This window comes from Brassica napus, chromosome C6 (genome assembly GCF_020379485.1).
Source record: "Brassica napus cultivar Da-Ae chromosome C6, Da-Ae, whole genome shotgun sequence".
NCBI classification, from domain to species: Eukaryota; Viridiplantae; Streptophyta; class Magnoliopsida; order Brassicales; family Brassicaceae; genus Brassica; species Brassica napus.
The window spans coordinates 18,600,306-18,627,953 of record NC_063449.1 but is presented as its reverse complement, the minus strand read 5'-3'; the positions used below and the strand labels follow the sequence as shown (position 1 = coordinate 18,627,953).

The 27,648-nt window shown below is 35.0% G+C and overlaps 5 protein-coding genes across 8 annotated transcripts; 1 reads left to right on the top strand and 4 right to left on the bottom strand.

The window, feature by feature from the left end:
* The first annotated feature begins 4,197 nt into the window (after positions 1-4,197).
* LOC106402597 (arabinogalactan protein 21) lies at positions 4,198-4,643 on the top strand. Its single transcript, XM_013843364.3, has one exon. It carries the CDS (start codon positions 4,284-4,286, stop codon positions 4,461-4,463), a length of 180 nt encoding a protein of 59 aa, XP_013698818.1. The 5' UTR covers positions 4,198-4,283; the 3' UTR covers positions 4,464-4,643.
* Positions 4,644-5,544: 901 nt separating this feature from the next.
* On the bottom strand, positions 5,545-14,923 carry LOC106405883 (mediator of RNA polymerase II transcription subunit 13). The gene is given in 24 exon segments (XM_013846437.3): positions 5,545-5,934; positions 5,936-6,497; positions 6,621-6,986; positions 7,144-8,221; positions 8,329-8,627; positions 8,728-8,806; positions 8,910-8,997; positions 9,160-9,274; positions 9,402-9,564; positions 9,702-11,042; positions 11,216-11,370; positions 11,453-11,501; positions 11,576-11,810; positions 12,056-12,115; positions 12,343-12,669; positions 12,754-12,832; positions 13,250-13,329; positions 13,425-13,502; positions 13,732-13,809; positions 13,899-13,986; positions 14,080-14,166; positions 14,241-14,380; positions 14,477-14,553; positions 14,677-14,923. Coding segments are annotated over 24 exon segments (5,679 nt in total). The 5' UTR covers positions 14,701-14,923; the 3' UTR covers positions 5,545-5,903.
* A 1,230-nt stretch (positions 14,924-16,153) lies between these two features.
* LOC106405086 (respiratory burst oxidase homolog protein C-like) lies at positions 16,154-20,095 on the bottom strand. Of its 2 annotated transcripts, none has more exons than XM_048760736.1 (10): positions 19,247-20,095; positions 18,844-19,000; positions 18,683-18,731; positions 18,280-18,393; positions 18,008-18,187; positions 17,706-17,917; positions 17,516-17,618; positions 17,379-17,431; positions 16,631-17,172; positions 16,154-16,445 (listed from the first exon to the last, which is right to left on the bottom strand). In XM_048760736.1, exons 1-10 carry the CDS (start codon positions 19,470-19,472, stop codon positions 16,321-16,323), a joined length of 1,761 nt encoding a protein of 586 aa, XP_048616693.1. In that variant the 5' UTR covers positions 19,473-20,095; the 3' UTR covers positions 16,154-16,320. The 2 variants fall into 2 exon arrangements, with proteins under 2 accessions (XP_048616693.1, XP_013701148.1); XM_013845694.3 differs by having other exon boundaries at positions 16,631-17,154.
* A 228-nt stretch (positions 20,096-20,323) lies between these two features.
* Positions 20,324-23,368, bottom strand: LOC106402854 (serine/arginine-rich SC35-like splicing factor SCL33). 3 transcript variants are annotated; one of them, XM_013843660.3, is made up of 7 exons: positions 23,216-23,351; positions 23,091-23,133; positions 22,524-22,702; positions 22,112-22,189; positions 21,242-21,412; positions 20,994-21,125; positions 20,324-20,917 (listed from the first exon to the last, which is right to left on the bottom strand). In XM_013843660.3, the coding sequence occupies exons 3-7, from the start codon at positions 22,679-22,681 to the stop codon at positions 20,455-20,457; spliced, it is 1,002 nt and encodes a 333-aa protein (XP_013699114.1). In that variant the 5' UTR covers positions 22,682-22,702; positions 23,091-23,133; positions 23,216-23,351; the 3' UTR covers positions 20,324-20,454. The 3 variants fall into 3 exon arrangements, with proteins under 3 accessions (XP_013699114.1, XP_013699115.1, XP_013699116.1); XM_013843661.3 differs by having other exon boundaries at positions 22,524-22,710; positions 23,216-23,330; XM_013843662.3 differs by lacking the exon at positions 23,091-23,133 and having other exon boundaries at positions 23,216-23,368.
* Positions 23,369-25,695: 2,327 nt separating this feature from the next.
* On the bottom strand, positions 25,696-26,675 carry LOC106405536 (defensin-like protein 183). Its single transcript, XM_013846055.3, has 2 exons — positions 26,555-26,675; positions 25,696-26,070 (listed from the first exon to the last, which is right to left on the bottom strand). Exons 1-2 carry the CDS (start codon positions 26,610-26,612, stop codon positions 25,760-25,762), a joined length of 369 nt encoding a protein of 122 aa, XP_013701509.1. The 5' UTR covers positions 26,613-26,675; the 3' UTR covers positions 25,696-25,759.
* Positions 26,676-27,648: the final 973 nt, after the last annotated feature.

Genomic DNA, 27,648 nt, shown 5'->3' with positions numbered 1-27,648 from the left:
TTAAACAAATTAATATATTCATGAAAAAAATATATTTAAAATTATTTGTATTTAATTTATGTCAAATTCTGACCCGTTCTTCAATGCTAGATTTCTTTTTACCAATATATTTTATGTTTTAGATAATATATTATTGTATATACAAAAGTCTAAGATATGTTAATTTTTAAACATTTATTATATAGTTTGCTAATTTTAAGTCGTTATGTCATCGTATTACATTTTTAACATAAATAGTTTATATTTATGAAAATAAAATGTATCAATTTATCAATTTAATATAATTTTATCATATTTAGTTCAATATAATAATTGTATTTTAACATGATGAGTATGATTATAAAGTACATAAAAATAGGATAGAATTTTAATTTTTCATTTTATAAATGATAACTTATTATCAATGCATAATAATAGTTCATGGCTAATTACGAAATTAGTGAAAATATTTACATGAAATTTTTGAAAATTAAGATATTATGAAAATATATTTCAACAGATTTATTATAATTTTAAAATATAATATTATATATATATATATATTTAAAATGAAAATGTATCATGATTAAAGTAGTTACAAAGATTTTTTACATGTATCATATAGTTTACTAATGTTAACCCGTCTTACAAACATATTATATTTTTATTTTTGAACATAAATATTTTATACTTATGAAAATAAAATATATAAATTTATCAATTGAATACAATTTATCATATTTAGCTCAATATAATAATTTTTTTTTAATATGATTGATTATGATTATATAATAGATAAAAAATAGGATATAATTTTAATTTCATTTTATAAACGAAACTGAATATATTAATTTATAAGAATATTTGAAATTAAATTTGAAATTATTTAAAATATTTAAATATAATTTTTGAAAATTAAGATCTTGTTAAAATATTTTTAAACAGATTTTGTTATAATTTTTAAATAAATATATTTATATTTAAAATAAAAAGATATCTTATCTATTAAAATAGAAGTCACAACTTTTTTTCATGTGTGATATTTTAAAAATAGACTTCACTAGAAAAGTCATAAATTACATAACATTTCATTTATTATACATTATTAACGTCTAATCTATTATCATCCGAGTTTACGTAGAAATATTCCTTTCTCTTAAACAAACAGACTGTAATTTAATAAATAATTAAATAAATCATTCACCACGTATTAAAATCAAACCAAACCAGTTCACTCTATCATAGGAATATATGCCAATGTGGCTCATTTTTCATACCAACAATAACTAATACTAAATGTCCTAATAATCAAACGCAAATCTACCGACATAAATATATAAGATAAAAAGCTACAAATATAAGTGATGGATTGAAAAATTAATGAGATAACAAATAAGTAAACTGACATTATTGTGAACCTGTGAATACACATTTGAAAATGTTTATATTATAATATATAGTAGAGCTTGATTGTTTTTTTATTGTTTTTTTTATGAATTATTTGATGACAGTTTTAGATGTGGGTTATTTAAGTATTTTAGGTTTATACAAACCTATTCGAATCTGGAAGGATCCGACTCGAACCCCGTCTAAAAATTTTAAATATCTGAATGGAGTTTATTTAAAACCCAAAATACCTCGATATAAAAAAATTGATTTGTATTCGAGTGGGCTCTCGGATGGATATATCTAATTGATTCTTTAAACAAATAAAAAAAATATTTATTAACCGGTTTGAATTTTTGTATAAAACTGGTGAAATTATTATGGTTAAAATTTAAAATAAATCATGTTGAATTATGATAATAAATACAATTAATAAAGTTGTTTTGTCTAATTAATTAGAAAAATAAATAAATAAATAAACAAAATGGTTAGAATTAGTTAAAAAGAATGAAAATTGATAAGAACCCACTTAAAATAGATAAATATTATTTTGTATATCTATTTAATATAATATATAACTAATAATGTAAAAACTAAATGTTTCGTACATATAAATGAAAACAAAATACATGCGCTGTCGCGTAGGTCAAGATCTAGTTATGATTAAAGTAGTTCAAAGATTCTATATATTACTAGATTAGTAAAATATATTTAATAAAATTCTAAATAACAGTCCAAATTAAAAAAAAAACACTCATGAAAGAATTCATGACTTTTATTTTAATAGACAAGATGCATTAATTGTGTTCGAAAAAAGAAGATCATTTGCACTAATCAAAAGCAGTTTAATACACAGACAAAGTAAGATGCATATCGTTTTTGCCAAAGAATCAGCTAACAAGTTTTGTTCTCTGGTGATGAAAGAAAAGTAGACAAACTTGAAACATGAAGATAGAGCTCCATAACAAATGGGCTTGAATAATTTATTGAGCTTGGCTCTCAAATACATATTTATATGTTTTTTTTTTCAACACTCAAGGAGAAAAACTATTTATTTACATGAATTAATCCCTTTTTAGATTCATTATATTGTGGCTAGCCTGCTATCAGACCCAATAAATTAAAAATTATAATTATAGTATAAAATTGTAGATCAGACCGTCATATATTACAAATGACCACGTCTAGTTTTTCAATACTCATGAAAAAGTTAGCACTCAGCAGTCAGCATCATTATCCAATCAACAGAAACCTACTACAGAAGTCTCGGGTGAAAATTGAATCTTGAAAGTGCTTAATAGTATTCTTCTTAAACAAACTCGAAACAAATATATATACGAAAGATGAGAAAGCTAACATGTAAGTGATGAAGTAAAAAAAACATTAAAAACATATTTTCTCTGTTTCATATTAAGTGCCACTTTAGATTTGTACATACAGATTAAAAAACATTTAATTTTGCATATTTTCTATATAAAAACATCATTACCCATACATCTAACCATATTTCAACCAATGAAAAAATAAACTAGAAAATAAAATTAATAAATTTTGCATTGAAATGCTAAAATGATACTTATTTTGCAACGAAAATTTTTCTCTACGACGATATTTAATATAAAACGGAAAGAATATAAAATTGTGAATATAAAGGCTAGAGAGATAGATCTGGGGAGGCCTATCTTAGCCCAAGTTTGATGCCATAGCGGGGTTCAATATCAAAGTACTTCCTATGATTATTCATAATTGTATGTTTGGTATTTAAAGGATTTTCCAGCTAGTTTTTATTTATCATCTTCTTCTTTGGTCAGTTTGCTTTTGTTAAAATATAAATACATTTGCTATTGATATACAGAATTGCAATGATCAAAGAAGAAAAATCAAATTAAACGGTCATCAACAAAATAATTAGTTCCTTTTCTGCAATGTGGGGTAGTTGGTCATTTTCAAAGTTTGGTGTGAACTTTGATACAAAACTTCACTGATTTCAAGGAAACACTAAAACGGCTAATTGACTCTTTAATGAAATGAAACCAACACTATCAAGTGATTCTTAAAGAAGTGCTATTATTGTATAGAATATAAATAGTTTTTTTTTTGCTGTAAGAAATAAAGTTTTTTTGATTTTTTTTAGAAAATAAAAAGTTTCGATGAAGATAGTTCTGCGACAAATATGTTAGTACGATTTGTTTTGAAAATGCGTTTGTTGACAAAAACAAGTTCAAATGGTTTAGTAGTCTTTTTGTGATAAAAATGTTTAGTAGCCTTGTTTGAATATTTTAGTTTTTAAGCAAAAGTAATTAAACATATACACCAAAAAGTAATTAAAAACATATAAGAAGTTGACGTTACTTGTTTTTTCTTAACTACACTCATGTGAACTAACACATAAATATTATATTATTATGTAATCAAAACATAAATAATGTAAAAATATTTTTAAAATATACTTTCTCTGTTTCTTAATAAGAATCATTTTAAGTTTTTTTATTTTGTTTCAAAATAAGTGTCATTCTACAATTTCAATGTAAATTTGTACATTAAATCTACTTTTTATCCTTTTAAATAACCAACAGATTTTTATTTAAATCATTCTCATTTAATTAATCATACATTAAATATAGATATATTAGTTTATTATACAATTTTTTATTTTTTTAATGTCAAATTGACACTTATAATGAAATGCAATAAGTAATTGTGAGATTGGAAAGAAAAAAAGACGGTGGTTGAGACCACTTGAGACTAAAAAGAAGAATGTGGTTTGAGCTAAGAGACAGCCAATTTGCCAGCTGTGAAAGTCTCCTTCAATTGTTGTATAAATAGACACAATACCATCCCCACAGCTATTATCATCGCAACACAGCGCACACACAAAATATTAAAATCTTTCTTTCATCATCAAAGAGAAGCAAGTAATGGAGGCAATGAAGATGATGGTTGTTTTCATGGTCGTTGCGGTGGCTTTCTCAGCCATAGGACAAGCGACGGCCGCCACCGTGGAAGCTCCGGCTCCAAGCCCAACTTCTGATGCTGCCATGTTCGTGCCGGCATTGTTTGCATCTGTTGTCGCTTTGGCATCTGGTCTTCTCTTTTGAGTCAAAACAAACATTTCATTTTTTTCTCCATTAGTTTTATTGTTTTGTTCATGAGTTTGTGTGTGATTTGATTCTATTTTGTACAGAGTATTGTGTTATTCTTAATGTAACCATCTGTTTCTATATGTGCTTGTATGTATATCATCATTCATCAGACTGTTTATGAATTCGATTACCTTACAATCTGTGCACAAATCCATGATGGGCATCACATAACTTTTTAGTGGAAGTTACCAAGTATCAGATCTCATTGATTTGGGTTCACACAAAGATCAATAAGAGAGAGAGAGAGGTACTTTGGAATTGTCTTAGAGTTGGTGGAATCAATGATGTAATGAGCTGTATTTGGGAGGATGTGTGGGGGCACTATGATGCCGACATCAACCATCATCATTATCATGGTGCCTTAAGACAACATGAGTTTCCATGTGACTCGCCACAGGAAGAAAGCTAAAGAACAACGCTTAATGACCCCACAGTAAATGATATCTGATGAGTGAACCAGACAACCTCATTTGCAGTATTCATGTGTAGCTCGGAGACAGAAATCAGATTAACAAATCTTAGATAATCAAGAGTTAAAACCTAATCTGAATCTCAAATATGACTGCAAACACCTATCAAGTTTATCATAAATACAATAGGATTTGACTGTTGGAAACTCCAAAATCAAAGGATATGTAAAATTTGAAGCCATCTCCTGGAAAACATTTTCTTCCGTTTCTTTTTTCATCTAATAGGAACTTACCCTGTATATATATACAATAATAGAATAAACTACAGGCTAAGATTGGGTACGTGGGACGTCCCAGACAAGAATCTGTTGAAGCCATGTGATGCATATAAGAAAGAATGGGACCAACATAAGATACCCGAGGAAGCTGGCAATCTGTAGGCTGACAAAAAGAGAGCAGGTCCCGAGGAGGACGTAGAGAGACATTTGAGTATTGAAAACCTTATTTACTGTCAGAATCTTCAGCTGCACAACTCACCCAAACAGTCAAGACTCATTATGTGATCAATCAAAGAGTTAACCACTATGTTTAGACTCAAAGGAAGACAGAGCTTACACAAGAGAAAAAGTTTTGCCCTGAGAAACCAATATTAATAGAATGTGCCAGATTTACAGAGGAATGATCACTAAAGTTAAAATTATAAATACAAAGGGGTAACAAGAAAACTAGCTTATTCACCTAACATGAATCCGAACCAGTAGAGCACGCCGCAAATGCTAATTTCTTTTTAAATGTTTTCATAAGCCCCAAATAAGAAAACCTGGACTACATCTAGTAGATCTGCATCAATTCTTCCTACTTTATAACGTATAGCTACTGAACTAGCCCGAGAAACCTAAGCGCCTTAAGTATGACAAACTACTCCGGACGGTCAGGATAAAGTTCACAGAAAGGTTGGTCTCCTCTTGTGTTCTCCTGCACTGTTTCAAAGTCCTGGTTTATCTGGAAGTCTGGAGTTCTTTATCCGCGAAATGAAGAAGACGTCTCAGTCTGAGAACCATATCACAGTGAAAAGGCAATGCCGTCCGCCTATCCAGATATGCTGGACTTGCAGTCATCCATGATAGAGCGTGGAGTTCTGCCGCAATTGACTCAAGGATAAGATGGCTTTCAACCTCAAAATCTCTAGTTTCTTGGGTCCCTCCACCGCCTTGCTTCATGATTCCTTGAAGAATTTTGTCATGAGCGTTGTCATAACCACCATAGTAGTCAATGAGACTAACAGAGAGAACTGATGGCCATTCTTCTTTCATATTTATTCTCGAGTCTTTTCTCATGGAAGGCACTGCTTTTGAAACAACAAACCCGGTAGACAAGGGTATTGCACAGCCTTTGCTGTAAAGAAGGTGAGCAAGCGGAGGTGATTCGGCAGTTAAACATGTAGGAAGCTGAAGAGGACTTGGGTGAAGAAAGCGCATGTTGGGTGATGGTATCATCATGTACGAGTAAGCCGTTGACCCAAGAGATTTGACAGGAGTGAAACCTTCAATGTAATTTGATGAACTCATACCAGTACCTCCTGCATAATTGCGCAAATGCACATGCAAGTCAGTATCTAGCTCCGCTCCCTTTCTTATGGAAATTTTAAAATTGATTACACGGATGAGACGTATATATATGAGAAAAACAATCAGAAACTGACCAGGAGATACCAACTCAACCGGAAGAACAAGATGCAGAGATTGATCAAGTGAAATAGAAGTAAAACTGATGCTGTGAACCCACTGAAACAAACCCCTTGGAGTACCAGAAATGGTTTGTCCACCCATTATATGCTTTCTTCCAGCAGATTGCCCTATACTGCCTTTCACGAAGTTGGATGGTTTTGAGTGAGAGCTGTAGAATGTGCTACTTGACGAGGCTCTCTCTTGAATCAAACTCATATCCGGCGGTTGCAAGGAAGATACGCTGCAATTGGTGGCTATGCCAGAAGGTGCAGAACGTCGAAGTTGAATAGGCCACTTTTTAATGTCAGGACCTCCAGCTGAGTATATTGCCTTTTGCCACTCTGTTATATCAGTTGCAAGTAGACAAAAAAATAATCAGAGTTATGAAACACGCAATACTAGAGAATAATTATATTTCCCGAGCGCATTTGGAATACGAAAGGGATGAAAAATTTAGATTAAGAACGGATGCAAAGGTAAAAGAAGCTTATTTTTTACCTAGGTATTCAAGCTCAAAGAAATTGCCAATGCGTGTAATGACAAAATCTCTGGGTTTTGAAGATCCATTGTCAGGGGAGGAACATGCCTGTAGGATTTGGCATCCTTGCTGCAGAACTTGAACAAAGAGACACTGCAGCCCTTTCGTATCCTGTCTACTACTAATTCCACCAAAGGGAAATATATGTGTGTCAAGCAGTTCGCCCCTGGCATCTGTCCAGATGCTTACAAGCCATCGCCAGTCCTCTGTCCAACCGTAGCAGCAATGTAAACTTGGAATATTCTTTCCTTCAACCTGGGATGTATCCCCCTGTGAGCTTGATCCTGATGGTATGCCTTCCATTGCATTGACGCCAAGTCCAGAACCTCTGCCACCATCCTCAGTTATTGGCTTTGAAGACTCTGAACCTAAGCCGCCAAAAGTAGGTGAAAGTTCACGTTCCACTGAACCAGGCTCCGAAAGAATGAAAAGCGGTTCAAATAAATAGAAACTTTCATCATTAAGGTAAAAATCTTCATTTCTGTTTGGGTCGCAGCTTAATCCTCCAGATCTTGTCATTTGCCAGCTATCCCAACTCGTTCTCATGCTACCATCCCTTTCACCATCTCTTGGATGTGTAGAACCTGTCATTCGAGAACCAACACAGTCTTTCCAGATTCCTGAAATAGAGCTCATTGGTGTCAAGGCTGAAGACGATCTGCTTGATAAAGAGGACGACTGAAATGCATCATTAGGCATTTCTCGTGAGATTTTACGCGCCTTATTGTATACAGAAAAGGCAGTATCCTTGAGAATGACAAGCTCATTAAAGCTCGGACTTGTTATCCGAAAAATAGAATCAACAGACACCACCTGTAGAACTAGTTTAGGGACACTAAACCCCGAAAGCACTGGAATATGAGATATTGATGCTTCGTCTACAGCAGCAGAACTACCAAACGCCCTTGCAACCTGACTGTTAAGTAACGATCTCCTGTCTTTATCTGGCCGTATTCCTGATCCAAGTGCAATAGACGATTGGACGATCGTCCTTAAAACTGCCGAAGGATCGGGAAATGGACACACTATGTACACTACCTGAAAGAAGAGTAGAGGCCAACAAGTATCAACAGCTAGACTTGGTAGAAGTGGGTAAATAGTTAATTATCCCAGTTAACATTTGTATTTTTTTAGCTAACACTTACGATGCAAGGACTCGTAGCTGATCCTTCTTTCTGGTTTGTGTAAAGGCAAGACTCAAGCTTTAGACCTTTCAGCGCTCTTGATAAAGACTTCAGATAGCTAGTCACATTCCACCCATTCGACAAAGATAGAAAATAATCGCTGAGAGATCCCAGAAGCGATGTGTTATTGCTTTCAATCTTCATCGATTGAGGGCAATCAAGCAGAACAAATCCAGACAAGGATAGTCTTCCAGCGTCAGTTTCCATTTGATTTCCCAGGATATGTGGCAAATGAGTTCCCAGTCTGCACGCCTCATAAACTATGCAACAAAAGGTTCATCAGAACATAATGCTTTTTGTTCCTCTAGAAACGTTGTTTAGCAGAAACCAGTTTCACAATAGAGATATTCGTTGACTCACCAGTTCCAAGTTGTTGGAAGAAATCAGTAGCAGCACTGGTTAAAGGATCTATATCCGGGCATACAACAGTATAGCTCATCTGAGACAAGTAACAAAGAACAACTTAGTGGAGAAGATTATCAATTGGCCTAAATTGATGAAAACAAAAGCATCTCTCTCAGATGATTTCCTTGAAAACGCACATTTTTCGGCAGAGCATATGGCTCGAAAGGGGCCTTTTCCCAATGTGGCAAGGCGTTAGTTGATATCTTAAGCCAGTCATCTTGGTACCTGTCACAGGGGATAGACGCTAGAGAGCTTAAACTAACCAGCATTACAATATGTGACAATCCTAACAACATGAAATTATGAATACTAATAAGGGGATCTTGATTAACGTCAAATTCTATTTAAAAAAAAAAAACTTTGACTGCTAATAAAAAACATAAATACCCGACAAGTATAGAAGGTGACGGAAGAACAAAAAGTGTCGGTCGGAGTAATTCTGAACTGTATATGTCTTGGCTCTGAGCAGTCTCCTCTCGTTTCCCACTATCTATTGACATCGCTTGTTTTCCAACACATTTATTATCAATAAAATCATCAGAGATATTCACTCTATCAGATATTAATGAACAACCAAAGTAGGAACATTAAAGTTCAACGAGATAAAATAATCAAAACTCATGTGCTACCTTCACGCAGGGATGACTCAGCAGTAGATCCCCCATCCATTGAGTGATTTCGGCCCTTGCACCAATCTGTGACAGATAATGGACCATCTGACTGACCAAATGCAGATTTCAGAGCTGTTTTAATGTCAGATTGCAGCAGAGTAATGACAGACGAAGGAAAAACCTGGAAAAGAAATAAATCTTCATAATCAGGTTTAAACGAATAAGCTCAAATCTTTATTCGATAAATTTGTGACCAAAAAATATTTCTAGCCCATAACTAACAATCTAGAACGTAAAGACACCAATTTGAAAGCTTACCTCTGCAGAGAGTGGGTCAACTAGCTTGACACCAGCAATGTCCAGAGAATGGCAGGAAGCCAAAGTTCCCCCACAACCTGCATGGCCAGCAGAGGGCCCACACGAAAGTTCCCGTCTCCATAACTCTTCCAGGGCAAGCCAGCCATAAGGACCATCTCCACAATCTGAATCCAGAGCTAAATCAACAAAAGAAGTAGCTTGCTGTACAATTAGCGCTATTCCATCTAGGAGTTCCTGCAATGGCTGTCTTTGGCCATAAGAAAGCAAGCTATCTTCGCTAAATGAACTATGGGGCAAGGATGAGCCTGCTTCAATATTTGGCGAACTAGCAGGTTTTGCTGTTTTTGGGACTGAAACAGTCCGCCACACGCCAACTGGTGCACTCATGTGGCTATCTATCATTCCTCCGTCAAAATCTCCAGCTATTCTAGTAGGTATTTCTTTCTTATATATCTCGTTTCTTGCAGATATATTGTCTGTCAGACTACTGGGCTCATTTGACAGCTGGTTCAGGAATAGCTTTCCACTAAGCCTTGTCAGATTAACTGGTGAACTGTGCTTCGAAGAAATGATTATGTGCCGCATCCTAGACATGAAAGCTTGGAACATAACGCTTCCCACGTCTGTTGCCAACAAGGTCTTTGAAGATAATAAAGTACTAACAACAGCAGATATACCGTCAGACTTTTTCCCTTGTACGGTCTTAACAGCACTGAAGTTTGAATATTTTAACTGAGAAACACCCTCCTTTGTACTACTGTTGTCACTAATTACAGTAGGTAGCATCTTATGTTGGTCCTTTCTGCCCTCCACTTGAGTGTAATAATCTCTCGACTGAAACAAAGTTCTGCCATCATTGTTACCAATGCACGCTTTTGATCCAAGTGAATTTTTGTCGGCTGCTCCATCAGAATCAGTGGCCGGTGGTGTGGGTCCATAAACATAGTTACTCGTTCTTGAATGTGAACTCTCCACTTTATGAGATTTGGGAAGATATGGGCTTTTGAAAGAGGAAATCTCGCTCATAGGTACTTCAACAGCTCCATACTCAGGAGCAAAGGTCATCATAGCCTCTGCTTTTATCAAATGGTCGAACTCACCAGTAGAAGAGCTTGACATTTGATTTAAAGGAGCTGAAGTGACACTGCTGTTGATGACTTCTTGACTTTTGATAAGGCACTCATCTATGATCGGGGGAACAGGATTAAAGCTCTCAAAAGAGGAAAACCCATCGGGCAAAACAATCTGGTCTGATACATCCATCATATCAACTGGACTACAACCTATTTCAGCAGAATCTAGAGGAATCATTAGCGTATGTGACTCTGCTGTTCCCGGTGGCTACACGAACATAATAGATAAGGTGATTTGTTAAATAAGGATTAAACGCCAAAGACAATAGGACAAAACCACAATAAGAGGCATGGCAGGAAACGGGAAATCGAGACACCAGCCTCCTCCCAAACGTTTATTAGACAGTCAAGGTATCTGAACTAACAGAAGACGAGAATTACCTCCCCAAAAGGCAACGCATCATTCTCAAAGAAGTCACCAAAGTCTCCAAACTCTGAAAGAAGTGCCTTGATATCCATACCAACTCCTCTATCATCATCATCATCATCATCATCATCATCATCCCAATCCCAGCCAATTTGATCATCTGTAATGCCTGGAGCACCACCACTTATAAGTTTTAGTAGAACCAAATCCTGACTTATATGCTTCTTAAATAGGTGTATTAGAGACAGTACCTACTTGACGGAAAGACTCTGTCCTCCCTGTTCGCGACCGCTTAGAACCCTGCAAAGAGTGTTATGTTACTTAGGCTATCAGTACTATGAAATCTCCACCCTTGGCACATATAAAAGACATACCGATTTTGGGCGATCATCATTGCAAGTTACACCAGATTGCCTACACGTCAACGAATCTGCATCAGCATCAAGATCACCAGTTCTTGAAGCCATTCTCCAACCACTCCCGCTAGAAGCACTACTTGTTGAACTAATGCTGCTATTACGGCTACTGCCGCTGCTATTATAACCATTTTTTTCATAAAACCCATCACTCTTATTTCCAGACGATCGAAGGAAGTCAAAATCACCAGCCCTGCATAAAATGAAGTATAAATTTTCAGTAATCATGAACAGACTGTTACAATGGCAAAGAAAATCGCTCAGCTTTATATTCAAAAATTAACAAATGCCACAGATCTCAATCCCATGGAGCTACCAATCACGAGGGTTTACACAACGTTTGGTTTCTCAGGTAAGTTAGGGTTGCATTCCAGACCTCTATCTTGTGAGTTCCCTTTGATGTTCAGAATGGATACGAGATAGAAGAAAAAGACTCACCAGTGTATATATAATGATGAACCTGCCAGTGATGGTCCTATCCAGTTTTGAAGCCAAAATCTGCAAGTATAATTTCACCTTGCATCAGCTCCTAGGTAAGAGAGAGAACACAAGTAGTACATCTTACTACGACCCTACAAACTCGATTTTCTACATACATACATGCACACCCTGACACTCTAGACAAATTCAACAGAAGCAATATAAGTGTCCATAATTAGCCAATTTGGATCTCACCGTTAACTACTCAACAAACTCTAAATAACTTCCTCACCTTGACAATTTACCTTTTCAAAGAAAATTTAGCAAATGCCGACTGTAAGATTGGCACAAGCACTGCCTCAGCTGGATATATGAACTTTTTTTCACGAACGGATGAGATATCTTGTTGTCCTTTCCGGTGATCTCTACTCCCAACTGATGGTTCAGGACGCTGATTATGGGGCAAGTTTACTGCAAAGGTCGAATTAGTTTGACTTGTGTTGTCATTAATACTTTGGCAGCAACCAAGTGTAACTTCCACGTAACAATGATTGTCATTTATCAGACGGGACCCACGATCAACATGAGAAGGGAGACCAATATAGCCACTCGAAGTCCCAATGTTTCCAGAACTGTGTGAGACAAAATCTAATCTTAGTTGATAAAAATGGTCTCATTAGATTAATGTCAATGGACAGCATATGTATGAATTGCACCTGAAGTAGACTTGCTTGACAAGGTCATTGGGACAGAATCCAGTGAGGCTGCCCCGCATACCATGAGGAGAAACAATCACTGGTGGGAATAACATAAGCCTGTGAGAAGTGTTTCTATCAACGAAAAAAACTCCTATCCTTTTTCAGGTCTCAATTCAAAAGAACTGGCTTCAAAGAATTAAAAATCTCACAATCTAATCTCTTGGCCAACCCTAGAAAGAACAACAACAAAAATAATATGCCATGGAAAAAAAAAGAGATTCTACATCTCTGCTCGAGGAACTTAGGTAGCACTAGACTCTACCCTAGCTTCTTGCGGAGTCGAATGAATTGAAGATTGAGTTCATAAATGTCTCATGCTCTCAATATATTGACTAGCATATCAGTACAAAGTAGGGAATAGACTAACGAACATCCAAACCTAGTTAGTTCCATCAACCTTTTTTAGTTTATCGTAGACAAGTAACAAAATTTAGAATGGCAAGGGATGACTAACCGGGAAGCCTATAACTGGAGTTTTTCAAAGAACTCCTTAACAGTCTCTCAGCATCGCCACTTGAAAGTGCCCGGACATTCCTTCGCACATTAAAAGCAGTGTTAGTTTCACGATAAGTACAAGAAGCACTAAAACATAATTTGGAGCATATATTATGACAAAAGGCTTTACGGACTTGGCAGATACAATGACATGGACAAAAACTGCCTCTTCGGTAGCAGCAAAGATGAACTCAACAGTAGGCTGTCCCCTCCTGCAAAAATATTCGAGGAGCATTAGCCACACAGCTTAATCATAGACTTCTTTTGGTTTCAAAAATTGCACTTACGAAACGAAGTTCTTGCAGGCTCTTATATAAAGAATAAGCAGAAGCCATGGGATGAGATATGGTGGAAAGCAGCAAGAAAAAAAATGTATGTCTTCTTAAGGGGAGTAGTTAAAGAAGCAAACTCAGTGCTTAAGTGGTAAGAGGTTGCAGATACCTCAAATAATCTTCACTTTGAGGGCTGAATTTTGAAAAAACATCTCCAAATCTCATGTAGGAAAGTCCAGTTAATGCTCTGCCGCAATATCAAACAACTTAAAATGAGATATTTCATCAATCCATTATATCCATAGTCCAACCATCTTGTCTGGGGATCAAACTAACCTTTCAATGCAATTACGTAAAGACTGTGAAAAGGCAACTGATATCTCTTCAGAGTCCCCAGGTGCTACCCAAATTCCAGAAGCAACAACTTTTAACAAGAGAAACAAAAACTAATAAGAACCAAAATAGAGACAATATGTTGAGGCAAAAAAAGATCGATGAATCATTAGGAGAATAGTACCTCTGAGTTTTGAGACAACAGCCTGAGCTTTATCAGTGATTGATGAATGACGCCCAGGAAGAAAAAGCCAAAGCTTGATCTTTTCATCTGAGCAGCAGCAGCGAGGAATGATCATCAGACAAGAATGTCTGACAACGAGAGTGTGGTGTTTAGGTATTTACCAGGGTTGTATAAGCCTTGAGAAGGATCCCAAGGTCCAACAAAAGAATTGGTCCATGTGCTAAGAAAGCCTTCCTTCTGAAGCCGAAGATGAGATGAAAGCACAAGATAGGTTGCAACATCATTCTGCTCAGCTCTTGAACTGAAATCTCAATAGTTAATAGTTACTACACACAGTCACATAAAGTACAGAGACAAATTTTTAAAAAAAAAAAAAAAAAAAGTTGAAAGGTTGAACCTTGTTGTATCAGAGGCAGGACTCAGCTCAGCTTCACTAGGAAGAAACTGAAACCAAGAAACATTACGGAGACCTCCCTGTGGAAAATCAATTAGGTATCAGGAGTTCATCAAAATTAATAGGAAAAAAAACAAAAACTTTCTCCTCTCTTGTCTCTCCCAAATGTAGAGAAACGAGTAGTAAAGTAAAGAGTGACTTACAATTTTGAAAACATTAGTCCACATCCCCTTTTTGTTTTCTCAACTTCTCCAAAAGCACCACTTCAGTCGCTCAGGGAAACACGATTCTCATCATGTAACCCAAAACCTTAAACTGATGAGGAAGAGTGATGCAGTTTTATGAATCGGAAGATACTCGTCTGTGTCTCGTACCAGATCCAAACGCGCCTTACGTTCTTTTCTGTTTTCTCCTCTTTCTCTCTTTCTTTTGGTTTCAAACCTTCACCTTTTCCAAAACTATTTTAAAACCCTCATATAATTTATGGATGATTATTAAACCCTAATTTTAATGCAATAAAAAATAAAACAACCTCTGTACTAACAAAGTGAACTAAATCAGAACTTTATCAAAACAAAACAAAAAAAAGTAAAGCTGGTTTTATTTCTTAAACAAGGGCTTTTTAGATCACTATTTTCTTTTTGTTTTGTAAAATCATGGAATTACACATACATATTTGATACAATAATAAGGTACATAATCAACCAAAATTAAAACACAAAAGAAGAAACAAGTTTTCTACCGTTTGGAAAGGCCAGTATGCGGTAAACTCCTCTAGGTGGACCTTCTAGACGGGGAGACGGTCGAAAGGGGTGGAACCGTCACGAAGTATATGCATGAACCTAGTTTGGTTTGCTCTCCATTGATCAATTCATATATACAGTAAAAATTCTATAAATTAATTTTTGATAAATTAATAAACACTATAAATTAATAATTTTTTTTATTTTCGAGTTGAATCGGTTCAAAATATGACACATAATAATAAAATAATAAGATAATATTTTTTTTAGAAAGTCCTATGTAAATATATGGTCCATTAAAATCATAAATCAATAATCTATCTATATATTTTTTATATAAATACAAACAAAATATTATATTGTTGATTTTATATTCACAGTGAATTTATTTCTCTATTTTTCTTAAAATTTTAATATATTTTGATAATATTTAATAAACTTATATCTAAAACCAATATTTAGTAAAGTTATATCTAAAACCACATTTGAATTCTATGAAACATAAAAAAAATATACATCAAACAATATATAAAGCAATATGAAACTCTAATTTCTGAAATTTAATTAATGTATATACGGTGAAATCAATTATTTTTCTATTTAATAAATAAAAATATTCAAAAATATAAAAAATCTAAAATAAGAAACTTTTTGCAAATGAATAACTCTATAAATTATAAAATACCATATTTTTAACATTATTAATTTATATAGTTTTTAGGCTTCAACGACTGAAGAGGAGAAATAAATAAAAAATTGTCCTTTTTCTATAGCACAAATAGTAACATTGTTTTGTTTAAAAAAACAATGTAACATTGTTTTTCTTATTCTTATTCTTATTCGACTTTGTGACAAAAAAAATTCTTATTCAACCAATTGGTGTAACTAATATTAGTTATTACATTACATCATGTTAAACATGATTTCGACTATTGTATATCGAAACTGAAAAATGACTCAAACACACGCACACACACGTCCAATACTCACAACACACGTTTTGTTCTGAAAAAAAAATCACCACCTCAACTTTCAAAAAACACAAACATAACACACTTTCTTACTCCAAAATTATTTCATTAATCATCTTGTTGTACACCATCATTATTTATCTGGTGGGTAGAAGTTCTCTTTGTGGAAGGAGAATCTAGTTTCTGTCTTGTGTGTGAACTCCAAAGCTAGCTGCCTTAACTCCTCTGCCAATGAAACTTCTCCGCAATAAAACACTCCTGCATATACAATTTCATTTTATACCATTAGTGTCATTAATTAATTCAATCAGAGGATGTTATTACATTCACCAATTAATGCTTTTCAACGAGCGAAAACTTAACTAGAATTTACATGATGTGACAGTAACATATAATCATGCAATTTTACGCAAACATTCCTACAACAGTGAGGCAGAGCTTACCAACATGAGAGCCATAGTGATCCATGGCTATCTGTTTGTAGACGTTTTTCCAGTTAGGTTTGGCGAAGTGGGTCATGACCCTTGTCCCAGAGACAATGTCCACGCCATTTTTGGAATGGTTTAGAGACTGAAGCGTACGTATGAACACAGAACGAACATCTCCTTCTTCGCAGATGCTAGTGCAATAGTTATTTACTTCAATGACTCCATTTGTGTCCCGTTCTGTTACCTCGTTCATGATGTTCTGAAACCAACTGTATGAGCCTTGATCCTTTGTTACCCAATAGAAGTAAGCCTTTCGAGTCTTCATACTTTCCTTTTCACCTTGTTGATGTCGTTGTGTTCCCTTCTCCATTTGGCTGAATTGGGAATGTTCCTTGGCCTCCACATTGTTGATGATGTCCTTGATAATGCTCATCATTGGAGCGGTCCCAATCCCAAGCCCGACCAGTAAAACCACGTTATATTTCTTGTAATTTTGTGCAGGTGCGTCATATGGACCATCAATCATGATTTTGGGAAAACTGCATGGGTTCATTTCCCTTTCAATATTAACAATGTTACATTAATCGTCTAAAAATAAACAATGATATATATACCAATGTTATAAATCGAAAATTAAAATAGTGTTGTACGTAGTTACAAACTAAATTGTGAAAATGTGATATTTTTGGACCACCTATATATACTGATCATTTTCGTTTAGATTTTTTATTCATTTTATATGGGATTGTTAGAAGATACTTACTCGCGGTTATATGCATCTCGATAATTGTCTCGGACAGGAGGTGGCGCACACACCTGATACATAACTCAACATGCTACTCAAGCTAATTTGCCTCTTTAACATATACATTTTCGAGAGATTTATAAGTAAAATAAGACCTCGGAGAAAACTTCTTTGAGAGCATTTGTCCAGTCTCCCACTACTTTTATATGAATGCTCAGATCCTCGTCTTGCGGCGCAGAAGTTATTGAAAATGGATGCCTACAAATATATATCATGTGAACTTGATTGTCACTCAAACGCAGTTTAGGGTTTCCTGACTCTTGATACTATTACATTTTTCCGTACCACTCAAATGTTGAGATTGTTGGGCAGGTTACAAACATGTATTGACCGCTTTGATATTTGAAGTTTCTTGGCCTTGACAAGTGTAAAGTCAGCACGTTTCCAGGATATATAGCGACTTTGCGAATTGTTACCGTGCTGACACTGGATCTGAATGGTCTTATTAGTACCTCGCATGCAGGGAAAGCTACTGGTATTGCAAAGTACATCGATGTCTAGAAATAATTTAAAGCCTCTGCGTCAGTTACATTTTTAAATCCCTAAGATTGAAGATTACTGATAATGTTGAACCTCGAAGTACTCACCGTTTGCAAGCTATCTGATACGAAGTGTCTCAGTCCACTGTACCATCTCTTCAACGGTTTAGGGTCACGGGTAGTATTAAGCTTAAGACTTAGCATGTGGCTTAGCTTCTTGCTACCTTCACTATCTCTGCGTATATGTCGTGTCTCCGCATGCGAAAGCAAGGTCTCAAGACTCTCTATCTGTTTTAGGTTCACCAAAGAGTTACATGGAGAAAGAGTATTGAAATATATATTGGTTCTCAAAGATTATTATCGTCAAGAAAGCTTTTTACCATGATGTATCCTATATTATCTGGGTCAAGCTCTTCCATTATCATTGCAGCATATTCATCTGTCCGTTTTTGGATGTTTGGCAAATTGTTGGTGGACGAACTAAGGTTGATGATCTTTGAAAGACGCCCAGAGAAAAAAAGACAGATTAGATTTCACCTTTATTAATCATTTTCATATTTTACAGAAAACATTTGTGAGAATGATGATTAATTGTTTGAATGTTTGTTATTCCAGTTTATCGTGTGATTTTTTTTCTGAAATAAACTTACAATTTTCAGCATACATATTTTCATTTGTGAAGATATTCATATTTATGAACCAAAAATATTTGATATTTAAGAATGAAAGTTTTTTCATAAATTAACATTTGACACAATCATTAATTAGTGTTAAAATTTTCACCTGTCTGACTTGGTCTTCAGTTAATCTACCATTGGCGTCTGAATCAATCCTGCATTTCACAAATCTTGTGGCTCAACTTTACATTTTATCACCAAAAGTTGCAGAGAACAAGATAAATGCATAACAAAAGTTCAAAATGGATAAAGATTAGAACTCTTCACATGTCAAAGAAAGTTTGAAGCCTGGAATCAAAGCTTTGAGCACTTATTTGTTCCCAGAACTCCCTTAACTGGTCTCCATCGATAGTGTCTTGTGTCATAAGCCTTCTTCTAGCTAATGCGTCGAACAGTTCCAAGGCAAAGTCTGTTGAATCCATCCCTGAAATCACTATATGAATTCATATTTTGATCCTAACCATTTCTTTGGTTCTAGTCTTTTGATTTAATGACTAGAAGGTTATGGGTTCATGGACCTTTAATCTTCTAGGATGAAAAATTTAACTTTCTTTTAGAGATCAATTCTCCTAACGCGACTTAAACCTATAATTTCCAAGGTCGCTATTATGTAACAAAGGAGTTTTAACTAGTGGGCTTTGGTAAATTTTTTAATTTTGTAAAATTTTACCTATGCATTCTCCAAATTTTGACCTTGGCAGCAATCCACCACTAGTGGCCGTGATCTCAACAAACCGATTCTCGACGGCGGTCCAGCCAGCAGCACCGTCAGCCTTACTGATGAACCTGAGCCCTGTCAAGGCCGTTGAATCCTGCCGGTCCAGTCGAGCAGCTGGCTCTCTCTCTCCAGAGACGGATGTCAAGCGATTAGAAACAGAGGCTAGCCGCTTCTTCATGAAACTTATCCGTTTAGCCTTCAGTCTCTTTCCAAGGTTTGACGTCAGCGGCGATGATCCGGTCACTGAACCTAGGTCGCTGCTCTTCTCTGTGTCCCACTCATAGTCCGTTACATCAAAGCTCTCTCTCTCCGTAGATTCGTCGAAAACAAAAATGATGATTAGATGGAATAATTTCTTTCTTGTGTCTCAAGTCAATGCTCTGGCCGGACTTAAAAGAAAGAGAAAAAAAATGGTAAGGAAGGTTTAGATGAAATAATCAGACGAGGCGACTGATTAAATTAGATAAACGGCACAAACACATAATCTAACACAAATTCAAAGAAGACGTAAGCCGACTTGGCCACACATACTTGTTTTTTATTTGCCTAGTCAACTCTCATTGATAATTAAAGTCAGAATTCAAAAACCTAGTCAGCGATTAATATAGTTGTCTCTTACAACATGATTGTCTTCTTCCTTTTTTTCTAATCACGATAAACATTACCAGCCAAAAGAAACATACAAAGATGGACTTTAGTACTACCAGTGCATTTATCACAATTGTCTATGATAAATTTACTATTCGATAGATTTAAGAATATATTTTAGTAATGTTTTTAATAGTTTCTTTTTTTGTAGAAAATGTTTTATTAATAGTTTCTTATTCTTCTTCAAATACATGATGTATTCTTTAGCTTAGTAACACTGATTTTGCGGAAACCATCCAAAGCTTTTAAGTATTTTCAAGAGAGGCTTATTATCTTTTTGAATGGCTTTTGAAAATTTAACTCTCGACTTCTTAATCACTCTGCTTCTTCAACCCTTCTTTGAAGACCGGCGACTATGACCAGCTTAACGAGGGCACACAGTAACGCTAAGTGTTCCCAAAATACTCAATAAACCATCAAGACATAAAAAAGCCAACATTCGACCTCTACATAGATCTCATCTTTTCAAATCATCACAACTTTTGTCTTAGGATAAGAGAGTGAAGAAACGATCACTGGCTTGGTGAACGGTCTTCGTACTCCTCCTCACGGTGGCTGCGGTTTGTAGCTGGTACAGGAGTGTTGCTCCTCTTTCTCTTAGGGCTGCTTCTGGCTGGTACAGGAGTGTTGCTCCTCTTTCTCTTAGGGCTGCTTCTGGCTGGTATAGGTGTGTTGCTCCTCTTTCTCCTTGGGCTGCGGCCTCTGGCTGGTACAGATGTGTTGCTCCTCTTTCTCCTTGGGCTGCGGCCTCTGGCTGGTACAGGTGTGTTGCTCCTGCTTCTCCTCGGGCTTGGACTACGGCTTACGTTTCTTCTCGGACTAGGGCTAATGCTTCTTCCTGGACTTGGGCTACGGCTTATGCGGCGGCTCTTACTTCTAGCTGGAGTTACACTGCGACCCCTGGAGCCATTGTAGGCGGGTGAGCGCGAGTATGATCTCCCCCTAGCATATCGTTCTTCCCTGGGAGAGATAGACCTGCGACAATAGAGAGAGAGAGATGGTGAGCATTAAAAAGGTTACTCGAGTGGAAAATGTGAGATCAGACAAAAACCTTGAGTGATGTCTTGTAGAGGGAGGAGAATAATAATCACCACTCTGTGACCGAGATCTACCACGTCGAGGTGGAGGAGAGCGAGAGTAGTAACGAGGGGGACTACGCCTCCTGTCTCGAGACCTTACGCTCCTACCAAACACAAAAGAATGTTAAAGGTCAGGTTATTGACATCGCTCTACATGAAGACTTACTGACATTGATGATAAACAGAAAAAAAAAAATCAAAAAGAGAAAGATCAATGTACCTTCCTCCACCACGCTCCCTTGCTCTCATTTCAGTCGGTTTCTTCCTGTTCTCTTCTGCAAACACAACAGTCAGCTCACGCCCAAGTAGATGGTAACCATCCATTTGATATTTTGCCTCAGCAGCATCAGCAGGATCCACAAACTGTACGAAACCAAACCCTCGCGGATCTCTGCATATTGAAAAAAAACAGGATCTCAGACTAGGAACCAAACATACAAAATGACAGACATAGATGCACCAGTTTACAACACAGGCCTGTTAAGGAACAGTTGGAAATATGATCACCCTGCAACAGACGATAGATATCACAGGATAAACATGAAATAAGCAAGCACTTGCCTGCTTATTGAAGACTTTGATTCATCTTCAAATCGAAGAAAAACTCAACTTCACTTCAACTCTTTCACTACCATACACAACATCTTCATAAAAACTCTAATTGATGTCTTCAATTCTTTAGATTCACTGCTAAACCTCAACAACTTCAATTAACACACACATGTAACATATCAAGCAACATTGTGTCCTTCTCCTTAAGCGACTAAAAATGTACAAGTCTGAACAGGTGCTAAATTCAAAAAACTAATCCATACACACTGAATAACTGAAACCTAGGGGGTTTAAGGCTTCAAATGAAGATCTCATCTCAAAGAAAATGGAGGCTAATTTTGGTTTATGGAATAAGCGCATATTAGAAGATTCTGGTAAGTATCCATGAGGAGATACATCGAAATGGAAAAGGAAAGAGGACTAAACGTAGTAAACAAAGATTCAAGGATGGAAAAGAGATATTATCTAATCAGAACACAAGTAAAAAATAAAATAAAATCAAGTGCTTAAACAATCGATAACTATTAAACAGGCTCACCCAGTATAGTAATCCCTAGGCATATAGATGTCCTTAAGAGGCCCGAACAGCTCGAATGACCTCCTGAGATCTTCTTGCCTGAAAGAAAGGGAAGACAAGTTAGAGAGAAAGTAAATAAAAGGCAAAAAAAAAAAAAAGAATAAAGATTGGAGTCATAGTCAACTACTACACAGAGAAGTATGGTTTTCATGAACCGCAAAAACGTAAAGAGTATCATGTTGCCAGAATTCTATCACCAAACATAGTTATCAAGATAGCTTTGATGACATACATAAACTTTCTTAACGTCTTCACAGTAGATAAGATAAAAGAGAACATCATGACTAGATCTGCTTAAGAGGTATCCAAACATGTTATACAGTCCTAAGCAGAAGAAGGGAGTTGTAGAGAGAGAAATCAAGTATGTATATACCTGCAGTCATGGCGTAGATTGCGAACCAAAAGACTGGTAGGGAGGTCGACACTAGGAGCTCCACCATAACGGCCTCCTCCTCTAGGGCTTGGGCTTCTTCGACCCCTCCTCCCATAACCCCGCCTTGGTGGTGACGGAGTGTAGCTCCTTCCCCTCATTGCGGTCAAGCTCCAACTTCTCTGTCAGCCAATAGAAGAACACAAAACAAACCAGGTAAGAAAACAAAGCACAAACTTCTGAATGTTTTGGACACAAGAGAAAACAAACGCAAGAGCTGTAACACTAGAATCTGAAAGAACTTCAAAGAAGCATTCAAACTGGTTTCACAGAGATAACTACGCATGATACAAAAACAAAAAAAACTCGCTGCTCTAGAAAGATCATCTATGTTCCAATTGAAAAAAAACCAAATTATATCGAAGAGACCACCAACCTATTAACTTAGATCGCATGTATACAAAATCGGCTCTCAGAAAAGTTATCTATGCATAGACACAAAAAACACGACAACTTTCGTCTAACGAAAACGGTTCAATCGTTACAACGATTTACAGACAAACAAAGTACCTCGATCCACTACGGAGACGTGTACAGGATGAAGGAATCGTGGCTGGATGATTCGACCGACAAAGACGAGTGTTTAGGGGTACATACGGTAGGAAGACGAGAAAGTTATCAGCGAGAAGACTTACCGGAGAAGGAAGGTCGGTGGTGACCAACGGCGGCGATAGAACAACAGGAGAAGCGTTGCGCGGTACGAGTTGGTCCAAGTATTAGTGTTGCTGTTAGGGGTTTTATACGGAGATTGTTTTTCCATTTTAACCCCCCAAATATTTATAAATCCCTTCACCTATTTAAAACTTTTTTTTCTTTTCTTTTTTACCTTCGGAAAACATTTCCAACAACACGACCAAATTTGGTGTTTTGGTATCATAATTTGTTTGTTATCTCTAATAATAACACCAAAGCTTACACCAAAATTGACTTACTTTCTGCAGCAAACATCAAAACCGGTAAATTCAAAAACAAAAAACGTATTGATGAATAAATGATTTGCATCGACAAAATATATTTCTCTGTTTAGTAGTATCTTTTTAGAGATGTCGCTATTTTGTTTAAAAATCTAACCAAAAATGCTAAATATATATCTGTAATAAGAGTGACTTGAGAACTTTTTTTGGTCCAGGTCTTCATCTATTTCTCTCACACTTTCGGCATAAAATCTCATTTGACGACATAGAATAATATTTATACGGACCGGAAAACAAATGTCCTTACTTGTTTATTTTATTTATTTGCCGCATTTATACGTCAGGTATTATTATATCTCTCAATTGTTATGTTTATTTTATTTTATTTATTTGCCGCATTTTTCATACAGTTTCAAAAGTTCTTTAATATAATTTTGTGATCACATTTTTCTCACATTTATTTTATGGTAAGTTTAATAATTTATATACAATGTTACAGTTGTGAATCAGACGAGCAGATATGTGCGTCGATGTACTAGACACTTGTGAATACTGCGACCAGAGATGCAAGTCCAAACACGGGCCATCAGGCCAAGGAGACTGTGAAAGCTCTACTGGAATGCCTATGTGTAGGTGCCACTACCAATGTGAACCACCCTCGCTGACTCCACTCAATACTTGCAATGGTGGGGCCGGTTTATGTAGTGTAAGGTGTCCCCAAAAATGTTGCGATATTAACTGTGCACTTAAGTTTATAGGTGGAAGTGGGATGTGTTTCACCCTCGGTAATACTAGTGTTTGCCAGTGCAAGTATCCTTGTTAAAGCTGGCTGACAAAATTGTAAACCGACTATGCTTTTATGTAGGAGGATGATAAAATAATAACAATTTCCATTATTATTGGTTTGTGGATGGCGTTGTTTTTATGAATTGAATTGATCAACGTAGCTAAATTTTTTTACTACGTCTTTTTTTTCAAACAATTTTTTTAGTACATATTGTTTAGTTTCTGGTGCAAAAGAATCTTTGTAATCATCGGAAATTACGACAATATACCAAAGCATAACCCTTTATTTCAAAATACAAAAAAATACAAATCTCCAAAATAACACATTTCTAAATTTATATCACAAAAATAGCACTCAAAAACTAAAATGACCAAAATAGCATTTTATCTTTTGAAAATTTTAATTTTTTTATTTTTCAAAATTTGAAATCTTATCCCCAAAACCTCATTTCTCAACTCTAAATCCTAAACCCTAAACTCTAAACCCTAAACCCTAAACCGTAAACTCTAAACCCTAAACCCTAAACTCTAAACCCTAAACCCTAAATCCTAAACCCCACCCTTTAACTCTAAACCCTAAGTTTGTGACTTTTGATAAAACATTAAGTACTATTTTTGTGACTTTTGACCTTGAGTGCTACTTTGAGAACAAAAACTTGATTTAGTTCTATTTTTGTCTTTTTCTCTACAAAAAAGGTGACCACCCAATAATGCTGTACGTAGATTTTTATGTTATAAAAAAATAAAAATGTTGTACGTACACATGGATATCTCCTCTAAAATCTGTATATTCTGTAGCAACGAGAAATGCTCTATACTCATTACAACTTTAACTTAGAAGTTTATGGAAAATACATGAGCGCGATTATTTACCGGTCAATAAATAAAACTACAACTTTCCTGGTTCAAATTTACATACAGGATCTAAACCAAAATTCTCCAAAACAATGTATAAGTACGTATCGGCTAATATATATATATAATAGACTTATTTGCGCTTTCAGTCGAAACCCTAATGCTTAATGCTTCATATGTTTTACAGTTTTAAGTACTATATAAACTAAGGTCAGAAAAACATGTACCAAAAAGATTATGTTTGAACACAGTAATGTAAAATATTCTTTGTCGGTAAATGGTTGAGTCCATACTTTACGAAGAGCAGGAAGTGAGACTATGAGGTTGATTGTTTACAGATTTTGAAGCAGTTTTTGGCTTTTGTTTTTGGAAAAACCAATTTTTAGACAATCAAGTTTTTAAGAAAATAGATTCCCTACGTTTTAGGGAAACTAGTTTTTCAAATAACTGTCATTTTCTAAAGAAAAACCAAAATCCCAATTTTAATGTCCGAATAGAGTAATATTTAACATTTTAATGTCCGAAAAGCCTATTTAATTAACACCATCCAAATAAAAATATGAAAGTAAACTGATTCCGTTTTATTGATTTGTTTCATTTATACTAAAAACTTTTTAAAAAATATTAGCAAGGATACTGGCATTTGCACAGTCTAGAGTTGCCAATGCTCTCACAAAATCCAGATCCACCAAGATACTTTTGTGCACAGTTTTGATTGCATGCACTGCTGCACAAGCCAGTCCCACCGTAGCATTGTTTGTGCTGTGGAGGAGTTGGTGATGAAGGTCCACACGTGTAATAGCACGTGCATAGTTGGTTTCTAGTGTCGCAACTTGCTTGGCCCGTTGGCCCGTGTTTAGCCTTGCATCTCTCATCACATTGTAGACAACTACCTAGAGGGTCTTGGCATGAGTTTGCCTTCACCTTATTAGCAACTGTAAAAAGTGTTCTTTAGTACATGGAAAATAAATCACTGATAGAAACATTTGCATCTATGACAATTACAAGAAAATAAAACGTATTTAAAGAGCAGAATGTACTGTAACGAAAAGTTATTTTGGAGATCATAATGCGGAAATGATACATTCAATACTGAAAAAAACATAAAAATTATAAACCAAATAGCATAAAAGAGCAAAAGGATGCAGCCAAATTACTGATAGTGTACTAAATTGGTAGAAGAATTTGGCTAAATGTAACTCAGTTTATCAAGCATGTGATCAAAACAATACTCTCTCCATCTCAGTTTAAAGTAAATCATTGTATGAAATAAAAACAAAATAGTATTTTAAAAAAACTTTTGGACTATTTAATTATCTTAAGATGCATTGGAACAGGTTACCCGAAAAGTTAGAAAGTCTCGAGTATACACCGCCTAATTATTTATTAATAATAATAACTAATAATAAAAAAAATTACCGGAAGAAAGCATGACAAAGAAGATGATTACAACCACAAATGAAAATGTATTCTTCATATTTTCTAGTTTTTTTTCTTTGATAATTGGTTGAGAAAATTATTGGTATACCATTGGAACATCTAGCTGGTATATATATATAGTGTAGTGCGCCAATAGCAAAATATATGTAATGATTTGTTTCCAAAAGAAATGGCATTTCTGCTGAATGCTGAATATTGATGATAACATCGAATTAATTTTCTAGTCAAAACAAAAAGGGAAAAAAGTTAATGTAGTCCTAATTTATCAGTTTATTACTAGATTAGTTCTATAATGCCGTTAGACTCTTTGTTATGTAAAACGCTAATTACAAAACTGCCATTAATATAATTTTTAATTTTTTTTAAAAAAATAAATAATTACAATTTTACCATTTGATAGATTTATTTGATTCACGTTACAAGAAGCAAGAGACTTATTAACCATAGATTTATTTCTACATTGCCACGAACTTATTTAAAATCGATAGACTTAATTTGATTTTCACATATTTATTTGATAGATTTATTTTTCTTTGGCAACAGATTTATTTAATTTTGACAGATTTATTTTTTATAGATACAAACTTATCTAAAGTTGACAGATTTATTTAAGGTTGACAGATTTATTTAAGGTTTGATAGATTTATTTGCTCTTTAGACACAGATTTATTTATTTTTGACAAACTTATTTTTGTTTTCATAGATTTGTTTTCATTTGCCCACAAATTTATTTAGTTTTGATAGACTTTCAACCGATTTATTTCTTTTCAATAGATTTAGTTAACAAACTTCAACAGATTTATTTACTTTTTACCACAGATTTTTTTTTCTTTTTGAATACAGACTTAGATAATTTTAACCAATTAACCAAAATCGTGACAAACCATGTAAATCGGATTTAATTTAAACCAAACAATAATTTAAATGCGAAAACCAAACCGTAACTTAATTTAAACCAAATCAAAATTTAATTGTGTAAACCAAGTCATAACTTAATTTAGACCAGAAATAAAATTGAATCAAACCCTAATCTAAACAAAATCTAATCAAGTCCGTTACCTATTACGTCAAGC

Coding starts and splice junctions, on each gene's coding strand:
- LOC106402597 (XM_013843364.3), top strand. CDS start 4,284: ATGGAGGCAATGAAGATGATGGTTGTTTTCATGGTCGTTGCGGTGGCT.
- LOC106405086 (XM_048760736.1), bottom strand. CDS start 19,472: ATGAAGAAGCGGCTAGCCTCTGTTTCTAATCGCTTGACATCCGTCTCT. Junction 19,001..19,246: donor AAAATTTGGAGAATGCATAG/GTAAAATTTTAC, acceptor TAGTGATTTCAG/GGATGGATTCAACAGACTTT. Junction 18,188..18,279: donor ATAATATAGGATACATCATG/GTAAAAAGCTTT, acceptor AACCTAAAACAG/ATAGAGAGTCTTGAGACCTT.
- LOC106402854 (XM_013843662.3), bottom strand. CDS start 22,681: ATGAGGGGAAGGAGCTACACTCCGTCACCACCAAGGCGGGGTTATGGG. Junction 22,190..22,523: donor AATCTACGCCATGACTGCAG/GTATATACATAC, acceptor CCTTTCTTTCAG/GCAAGAAGATCTCAGGAGGT. Junction 20,918..20,993: donor TCTACAAGACATCACTCAAG/GTTTTTGTCTGA, acceptor CTATTGTCGCAG/GTCTATCTCTCCCAGGGAAG.
- LOC106405536 (XM_013846055.3), bottom strand. CDS start 26,612: ATGAAGAATACATTTTCATTTGTGGTTGTAATCATCTTCTTTGTCATG. Junction 26,071..26,554: donor CTTTGTCATGCTTTCTTCCG/GTAATTTTTTTT, acceptor CACTTTTTACAG/TTGCTAATAAGGTGAAGGCA.